Source organism: Taudactylus pleione, unplaced genomic scaffold (assembly GCF_031769625.1).
Source record: "Taudactylus pleione unplaced genomic scaffold, aTauple2 ptg000007l, whole genome shotgun sequence".
Lineage (NCBI taxonomy): Eukaryota > Metazoa > Chordata > Amphibia > Anura > Myobatrachidae > Taudactylus > Taudactylus pleione.
The window spans coordinates 160,450-180,014 of NW_028284410.1; the positions used below are offsets into that span (position 1 = coordinate 160,450).

The window sequence follows — 19,565 nt, forward strand, 5'->3', positions numbered from 1 at the left end:
CCAGGTTCCAGCGCCAGAATGATGGACCGTAGGGTCTCCATCAGAAACCTTGGCACCCGCAAAGACTTGATGAGTGCTTTGAGGTTGAGGATCAGACGATACGACCCATTGGGTTTCTGCACCAAAAACAGATTGGAATAGAAACCCTGGCCCCTCTGGGAGAATGGAACAGGCACTATAACTCCAGCCAGGAGCATAGTGTGCAAGACTTTCCGCAGTTCCACTGCTTTGTTCCGGTCTGATGGAAGACCCGTGGTGAAGAATCGGGATGGGGGCCTGTGCCGAAAGGAGAGGGCATACCCGTGAGAAACCACCTCGTGAACCCAAGTGTCTGTCGTGGCAACCGACCAACACTGGGCGAACTGCAGCAGGCGGCCTCCCACTTTTTGATCCCACAAAGGGAGGCCCGGACTGTCAGGCCGCAGGCTTGTCATCCGGCTTAGGGGCCGGACGTCTGGTACTCCAAGCCTGTTTCCGTGGCTTGGCCGATTTTTTGGGGCCAGACTGTCTGGGAAAGGACTGAGCCTTAGGCCTACCCTGAGCCCTGTAAGGACGACCTACCAGAACTGGAAGGGACGGCAGCAGACGGAAGACATGCCGACTTGGCTGCCGCCAGTGTGGCTACGATTTTGTCCAGATCCGGACCAAATAGGACTTCTCCATTAAACGGCAAAGCTTCCGAGCCCTTGTTGGAATCAGCGTCCGCCTTCCAAGATCGCAACCATAAGGTGCGTCGAGCAGCTACCGCAGCTGAAGAAATCCGAGACACCAGGGTACTGACATCCAAGGCCGCTTCATTGATACAAGTGGCCGAATCCCGGATATCGCCTATCAACTCGGTCTGTTCAGCCTAACAGTCGGAATCGAGAGAAGTATCAGCCCAGCGCTCCATAGCTCTGGCTACACAACAAATGGCCATAGCCGGCCTAGCTGCCCCTCCCCCCCTCCCCCGCAAGGGAATAAACGGACTTTAGGCAGATCTCTACCTTACGGTCCGTAGCATCCTTCAAGGAAGACATGGAGGGCATGGGCAACGTAGCACTACAGACCAGGCGTGTCACATGAGAATCCACCTGTGGAGGTGACTCCCACTTAGAAAAATAATAAAATAATTATCCGCAAACGGATAAGCCACCGCCAAGCGCCTCTGAGGCGGATACCATTTGCCAGGCTGTTTCCACGCCTCCTCTAAATGGTCCACTAACTGACCCGAAAGAGGAAACACTGTGGCGTCACCATTAATAGCCTTAAAAAAGGCATTTAGACTTGGACACCGGAGGATCTTCATCCTCAATCACTAAAACTGTGCGGACTGCCCGAATAAGTCCAGGAATATATAGCTTGGACCTAGTATCCGCCTCTTTAGTATGGAGAGGTTCCTGGTCAGAAAGATCCAGAATCTCCCCATCATCAGACGTCACCCTCATAAGGAGAAGACAGAGACGCCACCGGCCGCAATAAAGCCCCCCCTTAACACGTCCGACAAGTGCTGTACAGAACTTGTCAGCGAATTAACCCACGCAGGCTCCTGAGAGACTTGGGGAGGGGTATTAGGGAGACTGTGGGGTACCATCAATTGTCTCGGGAAAACCTGCATGGGTGACGACACCACTGACTGTTGTGACAATCCCATCTGTGAGAGCGCAGGCTGCGGAGCTAACTGACCCACCAGGGTTGTAAGTGCTTTGGCGAAACAAGCCCAGGGCGGCTCCTGTACCGGGGCCGTGACAGTAATTGGCCGCGCCAATAAATAACACTGCCGACAAAGCCCCTCCGCGCTATCCTCCCCCTCCGCTATTGGAACCTTACATGTAGTATACCGAAGCTGGAGAGGAAAGTCACTTTCAGACATGATGGTAAGTATGTGACTCCTCACACTAATACTTTTAGTATAGCGTGAGACCACCCTGCTATCACCGCACTGCAAGGGCTTTAGCAGAAAAAGATCAGGGACAGAGAAAAGGCTGACAGTAGAAATGAAAGTACAGGCAGCAGCGCTAGCAGAAGTCACATACAATGCAAAGAAAATTAATTCCTGCACTATCAGCGCTGTTACTCAACTACGCAGACAAGGAGCCTGGTAGGACACAGCGCTGCATACACTGACCTGAACCTTAACGGAGGAGAGGTATGCCGGGGGACCCAGACCGCGATGCCACCTTTCCAGGCTTCCAGCAGCGCTCACCATGCGTTCAGAGAAGATGGCCGCCGAGGAGCATAGAGGAGGCCGGCCTGGGGGAGGAGCGCTGCCACAGGGCCAGCCGGCGTGTGCAGAGAGGGCTGTGTGCAGCGGGGGAGGCGTCGGCTGTGAGACAGAGAAGGCGCGCTCCCCTGGCATGCATTTAACCCCTGGGACGCCGCAGCGCTACCGCTCAGCCGCGGTCCAGCTGTCCCAGGGGGGTAGTGGAAGCGCAGGTTAGTACCTGGCTCCACGCTGCAGCCAGTCCCCAGGGAGCCCCCTGCCTGGGGACTGTGGACCATGTTCAGCAGGGTCCCACCGCGGGGCCCCGCTGCTTACCTTGCTGTCCCCCTTAGATCCGGCCATGGTCCCAAAACATCTGGGGTCACTGCTAGCTGTGACCCCAGACGCTTACCAGCATCCCCGGATCGGTACCGGCGTTCTGGTACCGGCGGGGGTGTAGGGGAGACAGCATGGACGTCAGCACTGACTGTCCATGCTGTACTTCCAGATGTGCAGCCACAGCTGCATTGTAGAAAGCTTCAGGGGCTCTTCTAAGCCCCCCTCTAACAGGTGCATCCGACTCCGGCCGGGCACCAAACTAAACTGAGATGCCTTGGCTCGGGGGCGGGGTATAGGAGGGGGACCCTAGTGCATCCTGGGAGGCTGAAAGCTTTAACTCTATGGTGCCCGATGCCTGACGTCATCACCTATACCCCAAGGTATCCTGTGGATACCCTATGGACCCTGAAGTAGAAATATAACGAGCAATAGTTAGATCCATGGAAGAAACTGAGCCCCAGGTCTTAACGCAGGGCTTAGTATAAAATACAAGTATATACATACATGTGGCTTACCTCCACGCAGGGAGACTGCTCATGTGCCGCGTGTGGCCATCATTCTGCTACGGCGTAGGGGCAGGAAATGTTAGCAGCGTACTATCCCAGACTGATTTCGATCCTGGGACCCTTCTGTTACTGGTGTACTCGCCTTATCAGGTGAGCTATTTTGGCTCCAGAAGATGGGAGTCAAAAAGATGACCTCAGTGTTGTGAGGCAGTAATGCCAACCACTACACCGGCCCTACGTCACTACGTTTATCTTGTGTGTGCTGCCGAAGGGAACAAATAAGATATAAATCCATTTAGATGCATACCCTCTAAGGTAAGCACCGAAGGCTGGTGAGATTTAGTATATGTGTTGCCACATATATGCATGAGAAGAGTACGGCCCCACTTTATGGCGAGCCAATGTGAGGCATAAGCCTGGGGATGGGACGCACAATTGTGCTAACCCTGGGTTAAAGATATGCAATAACCATAATTTCTGTCAGCAGCCAGAACAGTGGCCCTGACTATGCATTATATACACATTTAGGGTATTTATGTGATGCATGATTTCTGGCAGCTTGCAAGAAACACGCTGCATTATTCTATTACACATCAAGCATATTTGCCACAGATATTCAATGTAATAAGCCTACCGCACCTGGTATTCCCAGGCGGTCTCCCATCCAAGTACTAACCAGGCCTGACCCTGCTTAGCTTCCAAGATCAGACGAGATCGGGCATGTTCAGGGTGGTGTGGCCGTAGGCCTTTTATATTTATAGTGGGCAAAGTGGCATGGACACAACCTCTATATTAGGCTGTGGAATGTTCCTCCCTGTGCTTCAGGGTGCCTGGGACCCGGACACTCACTCTATAGTAGTGGCGGCGGGTCTTTTTTTGCAGGAGGGATCGCAGTGGGAACCAAACACACTAATTCAGTGCGAGGCAGCAATGCCAGCCACCCCACCTGCTGTCAAAAACATTAGCGAGTAGTAAGTTACTCACAGCCTATCAACAAGCAGAAGAAGTACATTTCTGCTATATATAATTTTAAACAAGTACACTGCCCAGTTCCGTAGGTAAACTACCGATGTGCAATATAACATAGATGAGGCAGAGCCAGAATCTATATAAAGTCTGCAGGTTAAATTACAAACTCCACAGTTGTGCCGTTAAACCTACAGCACCTGGTCTTTATTATGTTTAAGTAAAGAAAATAGCGGGAGAGGCGCATATGCAAGCACAGGGAGAATACACAAACTCCAAACAGTTAGGGCCGTACTGGGAATCAAACCCAGAACCTCAGTGCTGTGAGGCCCATTACACTATCTGTGCTGCCCTGTTAAGTGTTGCACCTCCCCACACGACTCCAGAGTGAGGATGTGAGAGATGCTGGCAATAAGCCCTGGCTCCTTTTAAGGCAGGTGCATAACTGCTAAAAGGGGAAGCCTGCAATAATACTCGCTGGAGTAATGGAAGCATCTGTGCACGCCAGCAGTAAGTGGACTAGCCTCCGCCCCTACTATCAATAAGCGGGCGGGGCGCTAACACTGGCTGGTATAGCATATCTGTGAGTGGGGGAGCGGGAACGTAATAGCCAGCGCCGGTGCTTCCTTCATACGAGCACCGGCGCCGCAACCAGCAGCCGAGAGCGCTGTGAATAACAGCCTCGCTCTTCGGCGGCTCTGAGGAGAAGCCAGCGCCGGTGCTTCTACAAGCACCAGCGCGGCAAGGAACAGCCGCGCTTAGCGGCTCCCCGAGCCCCGCCATATATCAGTGGAGCTACGCAATGTAGACTCCCTTATGGGAGTAGCGGGACGCGGCAGTCTCCCTCCCCGTGCATGGAGGAGGGAATAGCAGGCGTCCTCAGTGACAGCACCGCGCTGTCACCCAGCACAACACGCGCTCTCCAGCGGGGCCCGCGCGGCATCCAGTCCCTCACCACATAGGAGGGGGAACCGTATGTGCGCGTCACAGGGTAAATCAGTGACCCGGACGCTGACTGTCGAGTGCAGTGGCGGGTCTCAGTAGGGAAAAGGAGCCTGTATGCTCCGTGCCTGTGACAGCCGCACAGTAGGCGCTTCTGAGCCCAGCATTTTGGCCCACCATTCCAGCTAGTAGGGAGTGGTGGGGTATACTTACAGATTGCTGCGGCCGGGTTGCTAGGCTGGGGGACAAGGAGATAACCCGGACACGAACCGGTTGCAGTTGTGGCGGGTCCTCGTGGAGTCCGATGACTCTAATTTAAGGTCCCCCCTCGGGTCACCAGACACAGGCTGCAGTAGCTGTGGCGGTGCCCTTCCCGGCGGCTCCCACGTAGCAGGCAGACTGCCACAGTAAGCAGCCTGCCTGTCCTCAGTGCTTGTTAAATAAAAACACAAAAAAATAAAAATTATATGAGAAAGGCTGGAGACAGCCTGATGTGCGACCGGCTCTCTTGGGCACATTCTAAAAAACTGGGGCTGATGGGGCCATAGAGGGGGAGGAGCCAGTCACTTTACTGAATTATTTAAAGTGCCAGGCTCTACTCTACCACTGTCTATACCCCACTGTCTTGAATTCCAGTGTCCCCTAGTGGATGAAGGAGAAAAGAAAATGAAAAGCTGAGGGGAGAAGAATGGAGGGATGACAGTAGAAGAGGACCAGAAGTGAGAGCTGGTAGGGAGGGGGAGAAAAGAGAGGGTGTACTTTCATACAAGTTCAGAAAGGGTCACATTATGACACCTGTATCATGGAGACCAGACTGCATTGAACCTAGCCACTGTATTGTTCTGGAGATTTGTAATATATTCCATTTTGGCTACAAACCAAATCCTATTAATTCTTGACGGGATAGGGCGTTCGGTTGTTTCTATGTTCAAGCAATCTGGTATTTAGCTGCACAGGAGAAGTGCAGAATCAGTTTATTAGTGTGTTTGGGTGACTGGCAGACTGGGGCACACAGAAGTAAAGTAGCAGGAGTGAGAGGAGAGCCCACAATCACTACAGAAGCAATAAATGACTGAACAGACGACCAGGGTGAAGCAATATGTGGACAACTCAATCAGATGTAAAAAAAAAAAAAAAAAGTCACTCAATATGGCTGCATTGTTGCCACACAGGTTAGAAGAACTGGGATACAATTGATGTAGACATTCTGGAACAAGGTACATACCTTATAAGATTTCTCCCTAATGGACACACTGATGGAGCATTAAGAAATATTGCACTAACTGTCTAACATGTATCCTCCCTAAGAGGGGATCACAAATCTGCTTCAAATAAGCGTTCGTGGACAGCCAGGGGTGAGGAGTTCAGGGTTAAAATGGAAGTGTACAGGTGAGAGATGGTACCTCTATCTGTAGGCTGTAGATACAGAGTCGCTCCATTAGTGTAGGATTATAGTTGGAGTCAGTGTTAGGGAGGTAAGAGTTGATAAGAAGTCAAATTTGGTGGTATTGGTAAAAGTAGGAGTTAAGGTGGGTACACACCAGACCGATTTATTTGTGCAGATATATCCGCAGAACATATGTTCTGCATGTAGACTGCCCGATTCGTCACAACTGGGTGGGCATTTACTCTTAAGAAGAATCTCTATACGTATACATGGTTTCCTTCTTCTCCAAATTAATTTGCAAGGGATTGGAGGGAAGTGAGCACTCGGACAGGGACTACTATCGGGAATGTCTGAAAAGATACAGGAGTTTGGGGAAAACATTCATTTATATTGTGGTAATGTGACCTATGCAGGAGATAAAATATTTTTGCCATGGAGAGATTTTTTACTCGATAGGCCAGAAGAGGGGGGAAATTAGCCTTATATAGCTGGTCATAGTCTTAGACAGGTAGATTCCAAGGTGCTTAAGAGAATCGTTCCGCCACGTAAAATAGACAAACATTTTTCATAAAGACCCATACAGTAATAAACAGTAAAAAACATATATAGAAATAAACTACCATTGTTTACCATTTCCTATTTATTGTTTGACATGCCACTCGCTTAATCAGCAATGCAGATCTGAGTAATGCCACATAGGGTATCTATACATTTAGCCTTGCCTAAGAACTCGATAACAAAGACCTTGCATTAATTTTTTATTTAAGAAATTAGCACATTTGTTTCTCATTATAAAGTTAATTCAAAAACAACTATATTCTAACTATGTGCCAGATATAGAGTTACACGTAAGTGTCTTGGTGATAAACTGATGCACTGTGCATGAGAACAACTTGGATCATATTTAGAGTTGCACATATCTTGCACTTGAATTACTGTACACATTACTTGAGATATGTTAGCTAAGTGATGCACATTTTGGATGAAAGTATGACAAAGCAGTATTATATCACACAAATAAAGCAGGAAAAAAAAAAAAAGACACCCTTATCAATGCCACTCACCCAGAGGACTTCCACTGACTGAAAACACTGCACTGATTTTAAGTTCCCCGTCAGAAGCTTTTGGCTGCTGGGAATATTCCTGTAATGGATAAAATGATCAAACATTTTTCAACTCAGAAAACAAATGTAAGATCTGAACAACAAGGAGCAATAGCACCCAGCTGTTAGTATTGTAAAAAAATGTAAATTACAATTCTGCTAATTAAAAAAAAAATTCTGCTAAGTACATTTTATACAAAACATAGAATAATCGGAAGGTAAAATTATTTACCTCTGAGTTATCTGGCTCATCTTTGACTTTGTCCACAAAACTGGGTGGAGGTGCCAAAGCTCTTTCATAGTCTTCATCCATCGGCTCTTCCTTTATCCTGACACTTGGGGCATACGAGCTGCCCAGATTTTCACCTATTGGCGATTTGCTACTGTAGTTGTAACCAGATTCCTGAAACAAAGATATGGACACAGCCTGTTAATGTACAACAAAACATCCTCAAACAGATATGATTTATCCAGGAAACAAATTAAAAGTAAAATAGTAACTTTAAAACTCATAATAAGCCATACATTACTTCATTGACCCTGTACTCAGAAATCAGCATCCTGCATCATATTTAGCTACATAATAAGACCAGGTACACACATATGCATTAATGTACAAATGCATAAATGCTTGATATAAATGGTGCATCTTTTTGATCAATCATTAGTTCTAATAAGTTACGTTTAAGGAAAACACTACCGAGAACTAAAAAATTAGAGTTATGGTAGACTTACCTAGATGACTCCTTTTCTTCAAGGTCCATAGGGTCCACAGGGATACCATGGGGATATTACGGTTGGAAGACCAGGCATCAAACAGAAATCCCCAGGTCCTTCTCCATATATACCCTGCCCCTTAGCCATAGGACTTCAGTTTAGTTAACATGCCTCAAAGCAGGAGAAGGAAAGAGGAAAAGGAAGAACAATTGTAAGCCAGAAACACTATTGCATAAGATGAGGGAATCTGTGACAAAGGTTCCCTGTGGACCTCGGAGGAAAGGACTTATCTTGGTAAGTCTACCATAACTCTATTTTTCTTCTTCAGGGTCCATAATGATCCACAGGGATACCATAGGGATGTCCCAAAGCAGTTCCCCTAGGGTAGGGGACGCTCCTGAGCAGAAAGGAGAACTTGTCGCTCAAAGGAAGCATCCTGAGAGGCAAAAGTATCAAAGGCATAAAACCTAAGAAAGCTGTGGACAGAAGACCAAGTGCCTGCCTTGCACAATTGCTCAGCAGAGACACCACAAGTAAATGCACATGATGGCCCTACAGACCGAGTAGAATGTGCTGTCACAGTGTTTGGGACAGGGAGATCAGCCTGTGTGTAACTGCATACCTGAGAGATAGTCATATGTAACCATCTAGCCAGAGTGTTTGTTAGCTGACCGTCCTCGTTTGTGAATACCATATAGCACAAAAAGAACATCTGATTTTCTGACAGTTCCTGCTCTCCGTATTTATGTGGAGCGTACAAACTACATCCAGGGAGGATTCACCTACAGAAAGGTCTGGAGCCTGAAAAGCTGGAACAACATTTTCTTAATTCACAAGAAAACAGGACACTACCTTAGGAAGGTAACCCTCCCTTGTAAGAAGAACAGCTTTATCCTGGTGAAAAATAAAAAAAATGGGGAGCGACAAGTTAGCGCTGCCAAATCCCACAGTGCTACCGGTGGAACAAAAGGAGGCTGAACTCGCAAAACTCCTTGGAAAATAAACTAACATCTGGTAATGAAGCAACCTTCTTCTGAAACCAGACTGACAGTGCAGAAACCTGCACTCTCAAAGTGGCCAGGCGTAGACCTTTGTCTAATCCTGCCTGAAGAAAAGCCAATACCCTGGAAATACTGAATATCTTAGGATCATACTTCCTATGGGAACACCATTGACCAAGAGAATACCAGACTCTAATAGATGCGGGCAGAGGCAAATTCCTTGCCCTAATCATCATTTGAATTACAGAACTAAAAAAACCTTTTGCTCTTAGGATGGAAGATTCAAGAGCCACGCCGGCAAAGCCAGACAAGGTAAGTTCGGATGTCGAGAGGGACCCAGCGTTAGCAGATCCTGCTATAGAGGAAGAAGGTACGGACAGTCTATGGATAGATTCTGGATGTCGGTGAACCAATCACGTCTGGGCCAAGCCGGAGCTACCAGTATTACCGTTCCGCCTTCCTGCTTGAATTTTCTGAGAACTCTTGAGAGTAGAGAAATTGAAGGAAAGAGATACGCCAACTTTAAGTCACATTTTACTGCCAGCTCATTCGCGAAGGCTACTGATGGGTCTCTGGACCTGTACCCATACCTGGGGACCTTGTGGTTGTTGCGTGACATCATGAGATCTCTCTCTGGTAAACCCCACTTGTTTACCAGGAGCTGAAATACTTACGCCGGAGAGAAGTCTCTACATCCATGTGTGTCCTGGCGACTTAGGATGTCTGCTTCCCAACTGAGTACTCCCGGTATGTATATTGCCGAGATGGCCAGAAGATGACGTTCTGCCCAAATCAGAACCTTTGTCACTTCCTTCATGGCTGCATAACTTCTTGTGCCTCCCTGATGATTGAGGTAGGCCACTGTAGTCGCACTGTCGGACTGGATCTAAACCGGCCTGCCCTGAAGCAGGTCTTTGTGCCATGACAAGAGCTCTGTATACTGCTCGCAGTTCCAGAATGTTTATTGGCAGATGACTTTCTTGATATGTCCATCTAGCCTGAAAGGTGTGATGACATGTCACTGCCCCCCATCCACAAAGGCTGGTGTCCGTGGTGAGAAGCACCAAATTTGGAATCCAGGAAGGGCGCCCTTTGATCCTTTCTCAGCCATCACAGGAGGGAGTGACGAACCTCTGGAGTGAGAAGGATCCTCTGAGACCTTATAAGATGATGCTGTCCGTTCCACCTGGAGAGAATCAATCTTTGTAGAGGCCTGCAATGAAACAGAGCATACCCTACCATGTCGAAGGTGGATACCATTGATCCCAGGACCTGCATTACTAACAGAATCGATACCCTTCGCGTGCGTAGAAGCTTACATATTCGCAATGATAGATCAGCAAGCTTGTCCTCTAGCAGAAACTCTTTGTGCCCAAACATCCAGAATTGCTCCCAGATGTACCATCTGCTGTGTTGGAGAAAGTGACGATTTCTTCCAATTTATTATCCAGCTGTGCCTTTGTAGGCAGGCAATGGTCATTTGAAGATGGTTTAGTAACATAACCAGAGTCTGTCCAATATCAGAAGGTCGCCCAGATATGGCAGAATTCTGACTCCCTGACGCCTGAGATAGGCAGTCATGACTGCCATTATTTTGGTAAATACCCGGGGAGCCGTAGATAGGCCAAAGGGTATAGCCTGAAACTGGTAATATTGCTTAAGGACAGCAAACCGTAAGAATTGTTGGTGGGATGATATAATAGGAACATGTAGATATGCATCCTGAATGTCCAGAGAAACCATGTAATCCCCGGCTCCATTGCCAAAATAATTGACCGGAGAGTTTCCATACATAAACTTGGGTACATGGATAAACCTGTTGAGGGTTTTTAGATTTAGTATAGGGCGATAAGCCCCATTCTGTTTCTGAACCAGAAACAGATTGGAATAATAACCCCTTCCCTGTTGAGACACAGGAACTGGGATTATTACCCCCACCTGCAGCAGGGAGTGAATAGCTTCCTGAAGGGCCAAGGCCTTGACCGCATCTGAAGGAAGATTTGTGCAAAAAACCTTCAGGTGGGGATGTCTCCTGAAAGTGACTAAAAACCCCTAAGAGACCACTACTCGGATCCAGGCATCTGTAGTTGTCGAATTCCAATAATCCGCAAACTAAAAAAGTCAGCTTCCCACCCTGGGATCCCCCAGGAGGAGGCCAGCTCCATCAGGCCGAGGGCTTGTTGTCCAGCTTAGCAGCTGGACGTCTTGCCAGACCAGGTCTCTTAGTTTGTCGCTTAGACTTGCGGAAACTAGTTGGCATGGAGGAAGACTGTTCTCCTTTGCTTGTCCCGGAGAATGGAAGGACTGCCTAGATCTAGTTTTTGATGCAGACGGCAGACTGCAGATTTTGAAACTGCCAGAGTAATATTATCCAACTCTGCTCAAAAATGTACCTTTCCATAGAAAGGCAAGACTTCCAGCGCCCTCTTTGATCCTGTATCAGCTTTCCAAGATCTTAACCAAAAGGGCTCTGTGTGCCACTATTGATGCTGCTGATGCCCTAGAAACTAAAATTCCAGCATCCACTGCAGCCCCTCCCAGATAGTCAAGCTGCTTCCCATATGTGGGAGATATTCATCATCTGTTCTCTGGTAGCATTTTGTAGAGAATCTTCCAACGCCCCTATCCATTCTTCAACAGCTTTGGCTACCCAGGCTCCAGCCATAGCTGGACGAGTAACCGCTGCAGTTCACGAAAATATTACTATAAGACAGGCTTCAATCTTTTTATCTTTGGAATCCTTCAGCGAAGACTATGATGGAATAGGCAATGTAGCATTCCTGATTAAATGTGTTACATGAGCATCCACAGTAGGAGGTACCTCTCATTTAGTACATAGAGAAGGCTGGATCGGATACAATGATGTCATTCTTTTATTCACATAAAATCGTTAATCAGGGTTACCCCATGCTTCCTCGACAAGCTCTGTAAGCTGATCAGATACAGGGAACTCCGTTTTGACCACTTTCCGGTGGTGATTAAACATTGGAGCCTTCTTACTATGAGCTGGTTCATCATCCTGAATATCTAGGACTGCTTTTACCGTCCTCACCAAAGGAGGATCATCTACCGTGGACGGATGATCCTCCTCCCCAGAACTAAATGCTGGAGAGGAACCCTGTGCATCCTCTGATTCCCCTGATGATGCGTCTGAATCCATATGTTGGGCAGACTGATAAAAAGATAACTACCGGTCTGCTTTCAACATTACATGGTGCCATACTCGACTAGAATGGCCTTAAACATCCTTCCATGAAGGATGCATTACTAGGTGCAAACATAGTATACTGTAGACACCCCATCCAAGGAGACATTGTGGGAGCAGCCATACGATCCACAACCTTCATCGTAACCTGGGACAAAGAGGAAACCTGGCTCTTGTCCAGGGACAGGGTAAACTGGATTGTGAGGTGACTCTTTATAACAGACAACACACAAACCATCCTTTAAGTCCTGAGAGAACACATAAGTGTACATGACTTAAATGGAACCAGCACAGACTGCTCCCACTCCTGTTTACCTTTATCTTTTGACATGGTCAATAAAGACAATAATTGCAATGTTAAGTTACAGCCTTCACAAAATCTTTATTGAATGTGAAGTACTGAAAGAAACCTCCACCCCAAAAGGATGGGGAGAAAACAGTGATGGTTATAATTGACAGATTTAGAAATAAGAGACAGTGTAAAATCAGCAGCTAGCAAACAGTCATATACAATGCATATGTATATAATTACAATCGGCTCTAAATCAACTACAGCAAAGCAAAGGAATGGTAGGACATACGGCACCATATACCTTAACCAAGGGAGAGGTATACAAGGAGACTGACCCAGACCCTCCTGAGACGTGGACCGTGAGCATCTCATATACACGTGGACCCAGACACGCAAAACTCTTCGTAGGGACTGCGTCTGGGTCGGAGCTGCCAGGGTAGCGCCTACCTCCCCTAAGCTGCGTTGACCTCGTGGCAGCAGGAGTCCCCGGCGTCAGATGCTAATGGCCCGGCTGGTGTAGTGAGGACACGAACAATCCCGGGCCCTGACAGCAGCGGCTTCTGGTGCATCTCTGACACAAGAAGCAAGGACTGCCGTACGCGAATCCTTGTTAAGCGAGGGATCGCCTTACCTGACATCTCCGAGCATCCGGTGCAGTCCAGGTCCCAGCACTGCTGCTAGCTTAGCTCAGCTGCGACCCGCCAAAATCACCACCACAATTACTGATGTTGCGGCCTGGCGGAGGTAGATGGAGTCGCATTATCTGCATCTTAATACAGACGCTGAGTGCTGCCTCCTCAAGCATTAGAAAATAAAACATAAAATAAAAGCTTAGGACTGCCAAAGTAGTCCCCTGTTACAAAGGTGTATCTTGATCCTGCCGCACCAAACGAACAACTGAAGTCCTATGGCTAGGGATGGGGTAAATATGGAGGAGAACCTGGGGCATTCTGGGAGCAGAAGCTTTAAATGTTTGGTGCCTGGTCTTCCAACCATAATATCCCCATGGTATCCCTATGGACCCAAAGAATAAATTATGTTTTGGGTGGAGTTCATGTATAAGGAAAGCTCAAAGTTGAGGTACAACGAAATCCTCCTAGCCACACAAACCAATAGGATGGTAAGAGAAGAGGAGTGCATGTGAACATTACAGCCACTAAGGTAGACCGATTTTCAGTGGGGGCAATTAATTGTTTAGGTAGCGGCAATTTTAATTTAATTTATTTATTTATTTTTATTAAGGCGCCCAATGGAGCAATTCAATTGTTGCTTTATCTGAACGTGATCTTTGACAGTAACAGCATTTCTGCTTGCACCCTCAGGAGTGTGCGAGCAAAAATGTGCGATAAACCCAATTTAACCTGCTCTAACCAGAACTTTAGATGGGTTTGGCCGATTTACATGGCTAAACCCAGTTTAATAGGGTGAGAAAAATGACAGGGTCGTGCAGGAGATGCTCTCTGTGGCCCACAAAATTTCTGGGCATTTTTGCCATTCAGCCGATGCATGTAGAAGATTGCAGCACCTGCTAGAAATGTTGAATTTGCCCTGTCATCAGCTGAAGCAAGAGGTAGTTACGAGGTGGAACTCCACCCTTTATATGCTTCAGCGGATTGAGGAACCACAAAAAGCTATCCAAAGCTGCACAACGAAGTATGACATAGGAAGAGGAGGGGGACTGTACCTTACTCAAGCTCAGTGGAAAATACTTTCCGTGTTGTGTAGAGTGCTGAAACCCTTCGAAGTAGTCTTCTGTGAAGTGAGTTCAGACACTGCCAGCTTGAGTCAGGTAATTCCCCTCAGACTGTTGGAAAAGCAGCTTGAGAAACGGAAGGAGGAGCTGAAACTAAGTGATTCCGCTAAGTATGTCAGACTTGTAGATCAAGTCCTTTATTCGCTTCGCTATGATCCAAGGGTTGTCAGGATCTTCCAAATCGGAGCAATACTTTCTGGCGATTGTGCTCGATCCTAGGTTTAAGTCATATGCTGTGTCTTTCTTCCCAACGGACACAGATCTGAAGAGATGCAAAGAGCTGTTTGTAAGTAAATTGTCAGCTCAAGCGGCATGTGATGCAGTGATGGCTCCTCCTTCAGTTTCCCCAGCAAGTGCAGCTGCCAAGGAAAAACTAAACTTTCCCCCCCAAAAAACACTGGTGATGCAGATGAGTCAATACAACCAAGTTTTGACATCTGGTCGGGTCTAAAAGAATTGCCTACAATTAATGAGACCTCTACTATGACTCCATCTGATACGGTCACTAAAGTTTTAATGATAGCATCCAAATAGGCATGTCAAAACAGTCCGTTTCACTACTGGAAGGACAAAAAGGCAATTTGGAGGCCCTTGCACAAACTGGCTTTGCTTTGCTTTACTTGAACTGCCCACTCTCCAGTGTGTACTCAGAAAGAGTTTTCAGCACAGCCAGGAACCTTGTCAACCTCAAAATGTGGAAAAGATGATGTTCATCAAGATGAACTACAAATTTCATGAGGAAGACCTTTACAGCCAATTACATCCATTACACCTGAGGCTGTAATGGTGGATTCTAGCGGGAACAAATTAATATTGTTTGAAGATGATGTACACACTGATGAGGGTGAGGAATCGGATGATGACGGCGACAACATCTTGCCTCTGTAAAGCCAGTTTGTGCATGGAGAGATCATTGCCAGATGCCCATTGGTAGCTTGTTTTGTGGAGGCCCAAACAAAACCAAACCAATCACTTCAGCCACAACTGGCAGTCCCTGTAGCTGAAGTGATTGATTTGTTAAATTGAGCACATCCTATATACAACATACGGGTGGGTGGAAGGGCTAAAGGAGAATTCCATCTTGCACCTCTTTTCTTTGCATTATGTGCTGTTTGGGGCATTGCTGCCTGACAGTTTTAATTTTATAGTTTATGAAACCGCCATCCTGTTTGCCACTGCCGTGTTGCAAAAGTTTAATAGATGTCATATTTTTTTAAGCTGCCGTGCTTTTTTGCCGCTGCTCTGATGCTTACTTTTTTATTTTTTAGTTTCATACTGTATTTATTTAAACTAAAATCACAAATAGGTATACTTGTAAAATACTGTTATGCCATTTTTCAACCTTGATTTGTAGATACCAACCTGGTGGACTTGGCTTTCCATGATCATAACAGCCATGTTTGGTCAGATGCAACTCAAACACCAAATGGAAAGGCTATTTTGTGATGGTATCTGTAGATGTTCTCTCTCCTCCCCTCCCAGCCTTCCTATCCATAATCCCAGAAGCACAATGATGACAGATGTTTAGTACCGGACTTTAAAAATCCCTCTGCCCCCTTCCTGTTCAGAGCTTCTGTTTTGTGTGCTGCAACAGACAGACAGTAGCCTGCATGCCCTTTTCATTAAAAAATAAACCAAAATGCTGGATCACCACAAGAGCTCAACTGGAGCAAGGACTGATGACTGTTCTTTGAAAATGACTCCCCACCTCCCTCCCTCATAAATTTGCTTTGGAATCCAAAACTTATATTAAATTTACTATGAATCAACCCTTCCTTCCCTGCCTTCAACTACATACATACTCCATCTCCTTCAAGCCTCTTGAGTAATGAATACATAGGTTTCCTTATGTGCCATGTTGGAAGTTGAACGGCCATGAGTTTGTGCCACCCACTGCTATCACTTAATTTGCACCAAGCTAGCTGGCTGACTAAACTATGTGCCTAAACTGGATGAAAACAATATTGAGAGCTGTGAGGTGGTCAAAATTGACTGGAAACAAGTGGAAAATGAGAGTTATGGTAAAACTTTGTTAACCCTCTCTCTTCTAAGTCCATAGGGTCCACAGGTAGACCTTGGGGTGTAGGTGGTGGATGAGGACACCGGGAACTACGCCGTTAAAGCTTTAGCTACCAGGAAGCATCAGTCCATCCCCCTATACCCTGCCCCGAGCCAGAGGCACCTCAGTTTGTGACAAGCCAAAGGCCAGAGGAGAAGAGAGAAGGAAGACTGGTACACACAAGAATCACATTCTCACGGAGAATGAGACGGGAAACCGGTGACCAGAAACATTGCCCATATGAAGCCAGGTGTGTCAGGGCGGGTGTCCTGTGGACCCTATGGACTTCGAAGAAATGGTTAAAAAAGGTAAGTTTTACCATTACTCATTTTCTTCTTCAGTGACAATAGGTCTCCACAGGGAGACCTTGGGGATGTCCCAAAAGCAGTCCTTTAAGGGTGGGGAAGCTCCTGAGAGGAGAATTCAGCACCCAAAGGAAGCATACTGAGAGGCGAAGGCATAGAACGTCAGAAAGGTATGGACAGAGGACCACGTAGCCACCTTACACAGCTGTTTAGCGCCACGGCGAGCTGCCTACGAAGCACCCACAGAATGAGTAGTAACAGTAGCCGGTACAGGAAGGCCTGTCTGCGTGTAAGTCTGTGAGATAGTCATGCGAAGCCATCAGTCCAATGTTTGTTTGTTGGCTGGCCATCCTGTCTTGTGAAATCCATAGAGTACAAATAAGGAGTCTGAAGGGAACTGGTACGGTCCACATATACCCTGATTGCACCGGACCACAACCAAGGAGGCTTCACCTGCCGAGAGGTCTGATGATTGAAAGGCCAGGACTACAATTTTCTCATTAATGTGGAAACTAGAAACAACTTTAAGAAGGAAACCAGGACGAGTCTGAAGCACGGCCCAGTCCTGGTGGAATATCAGAAAAGGGGAGCGACAGGAGAGTGCCCCTATAATCGGCCACTCTTCTGGCGGGTGCTATACCCAGAAGAAAAAGTCTTTGTTCTCAGCCACTTGAGTTCCACAGAATCCAGGGGTTCGAATGGAGGACTCTGGAGGGCACGAAGAACTACTGACAAATCCCAAGGAGCCCCTTGGGACAAAGGGAGGTTGAATCCGGAGAACACCCTGGAAGAAGGTGTGGATATCCGGTAGTGGAGCACGTCTACGCTGGCACCAAATGGATAAATCATAGACATGCACTTTCAGTGAGGCCAGGCTGAGTCCAAGGTCCAATCCACAGCTTGAAGGAAGGCAAAGACTCTGGGAATCCTAAACACCTGGGGGTCGTAGCTTCTGGCACGACACCACTGAAAATATATGTGCCACAAACGTGCTCTGAGCATAGCTTTGTCTAGAGTGCTAGAGAATCCTTTGGACCTCAGGAGCCACGCCGTCAAAGACAGACGACCCAGGTACGGGTAAAGGCAAGGACCTTGAGAGAACAGGTCCAGTCATTGAGGCAGCAGGAACGGAGTGTCGATGGAGAGACTCCGAAGATCTGAGTACCAATGATGTCTGGGCCAAGCTGGAGCCGCCAGCAGGACAGTGCTCAGTCTTGTTTGAACTTCTGAAGAACTCGAGAAAGAAGGGAGACTGGAGGGAAGTGGTACTTAAACTGGAGGGTCCACTTCACTGATAATGCGTCTACAAAGATTGCCTCAGCATCTCTTATTCTGGACCCATACACTGGCAGTTTGTGATTGTGTCGGGAGGCCACGAGGTCCGCCTCATCTGCTCACTAGGAGTTCAAAAACCTTGGTGAAGAGAAAATTCCCCGGGATGCACGTTGTGACAGCTGAGGAAGTCTGCTTCCAATTGAGGACTCCTGGAATGAACACTGCAGAGATGGCTGGGAGGTGACCCTCGGCCCATGTTAGAATGCGTGACACATCTGTCATTGATGCCCGACTTCGAGTGCCTCCTTGAAAATTTATGTAAGCCACTGTTGTGGCATTGTCGGACTGAACCTGTACAGGTTTTCCGTGAAGTATGTGCTGGGACAGCTCAAAGTTCCAATATGTTGATTGGTATGGTTGATTCGACCGATGTCCAAGGGCCCTGAAAGGAGTGCGGAACAGTCACTGCACACCAGCCCCAGAGCCTGTCGTCTGTTGTAAGGATTACCCAGTCTGGGATCCAAAAGCGGCGACCCTTGATTAGAGGAGATGTCTGTAGCCACAAAGATAGAGACAGATGCACCTCCGGAGAGAGCACCATCGTCTGAGCTTTGATCCAATGGATGGGTTAACCTGTTCCATCTGGAGAGGATCAGTCTTTGCAAAGGCCTGGATTGGAACGGAGCATATTCCACATTGTCGAAGGTGGACACCATGGATCCCATAACCTGCATAGCTGAGTGGATCGATACTCTGTGACTGTGGAGACATCTGCACACTCGTGTGGAGATCTTGTCTGATGTCAGAAAGATTCTCTGATCCTGAGAATCCAGCAGAGCTCCCAGATGAATCAATCTCTGCGATGGATTCAGGGAGGACTTTTTCCAGGCGATTAACCATCCGAGCTTGTGAAGGAAGCAATGGTTAGCTGTAGCACCTCTGGGGATCCTGCTAAGAGCAGGAGGTCGTCCAGATATGGTAGCAGTGGGACACCCTGACAACACAGGTGGGCCGCCATGAAAGCCATAATTTTGGTAAACACCCGTGGAGATGTGGACAGTCCAAAGGGTAGAGCCTGAAATTGGAAGTGTTGCTGTAGTATAGCAAACCGGAGATATCGCCGATGAGAGTGCGCTATAGATACGCCTCCTGAATATCCAGCGATACCATAAAGTCCTAAGGGTCCATAGCTAGGATGATGGAGTGTAGGGTTTCCATCCTAAGCCTTGGCACCCTTAGGAATTTGTTCAGGGATTTGAGGTTCAGGATAGGCTGATGAGACCCATTCGGCTTCTGAACCAGAAAGTGTAGAATAAGAACCAGTCCCTCGCTGAGATAGTGGGACTGGCACAATTACCCCTGCTTGCAGCAAGGACTGTATGGCTTTCTGAATGTTTAAGGTCTTGTTCGGGTCCGAAGGAGGACCTGTGTAGAAAAACTGGTGGGGTGGCAGTCGAAAAAAATGAGAGGGCGCACCTGTGAGAGACCACTTCTCTTACCCAGCATCCGTGGTGGTTTAACACCAGCACTGGG

At 47.5% G+C, this 19,565-nt stretch overlaps 1 protein-coding gene and 1 pseudogene across 2 annotated transcripts in view; both read right to left on the reverse strand.

The window, feature by feature from the left end:
- Window positions 1-19,565, reverse strand: part of ZMYM4 (zinc finger MYM-type containing 4) — a 196,205-nt gene that overhangs the window by 123,819 nt on the left and 52,821 nt on the right. For both annotated transcript variants that reach the window (XM_088460608.1, XM_088460607.1), the window contains exons 4-5: window positions 7,658-7,828; window positions 7,387-7,465 (exon numbers count right to left, since the gene is read on the reverse strand). In XM_088460608.1, the coding sequence (XP_088316734.1) occupies window positions 7,387-7,465; window positions 7,658-7,828 (250 nt within the window). The remainder of the gene's footprint in view (window positions 1-7,386; window positions 7,466-7,657; window positions 7,829-19,565) is intronic.
- Window positions 3,655-3,773, reverse strand: LOC148542833 (5S ribosomal RNA; annotated as a pseudogene).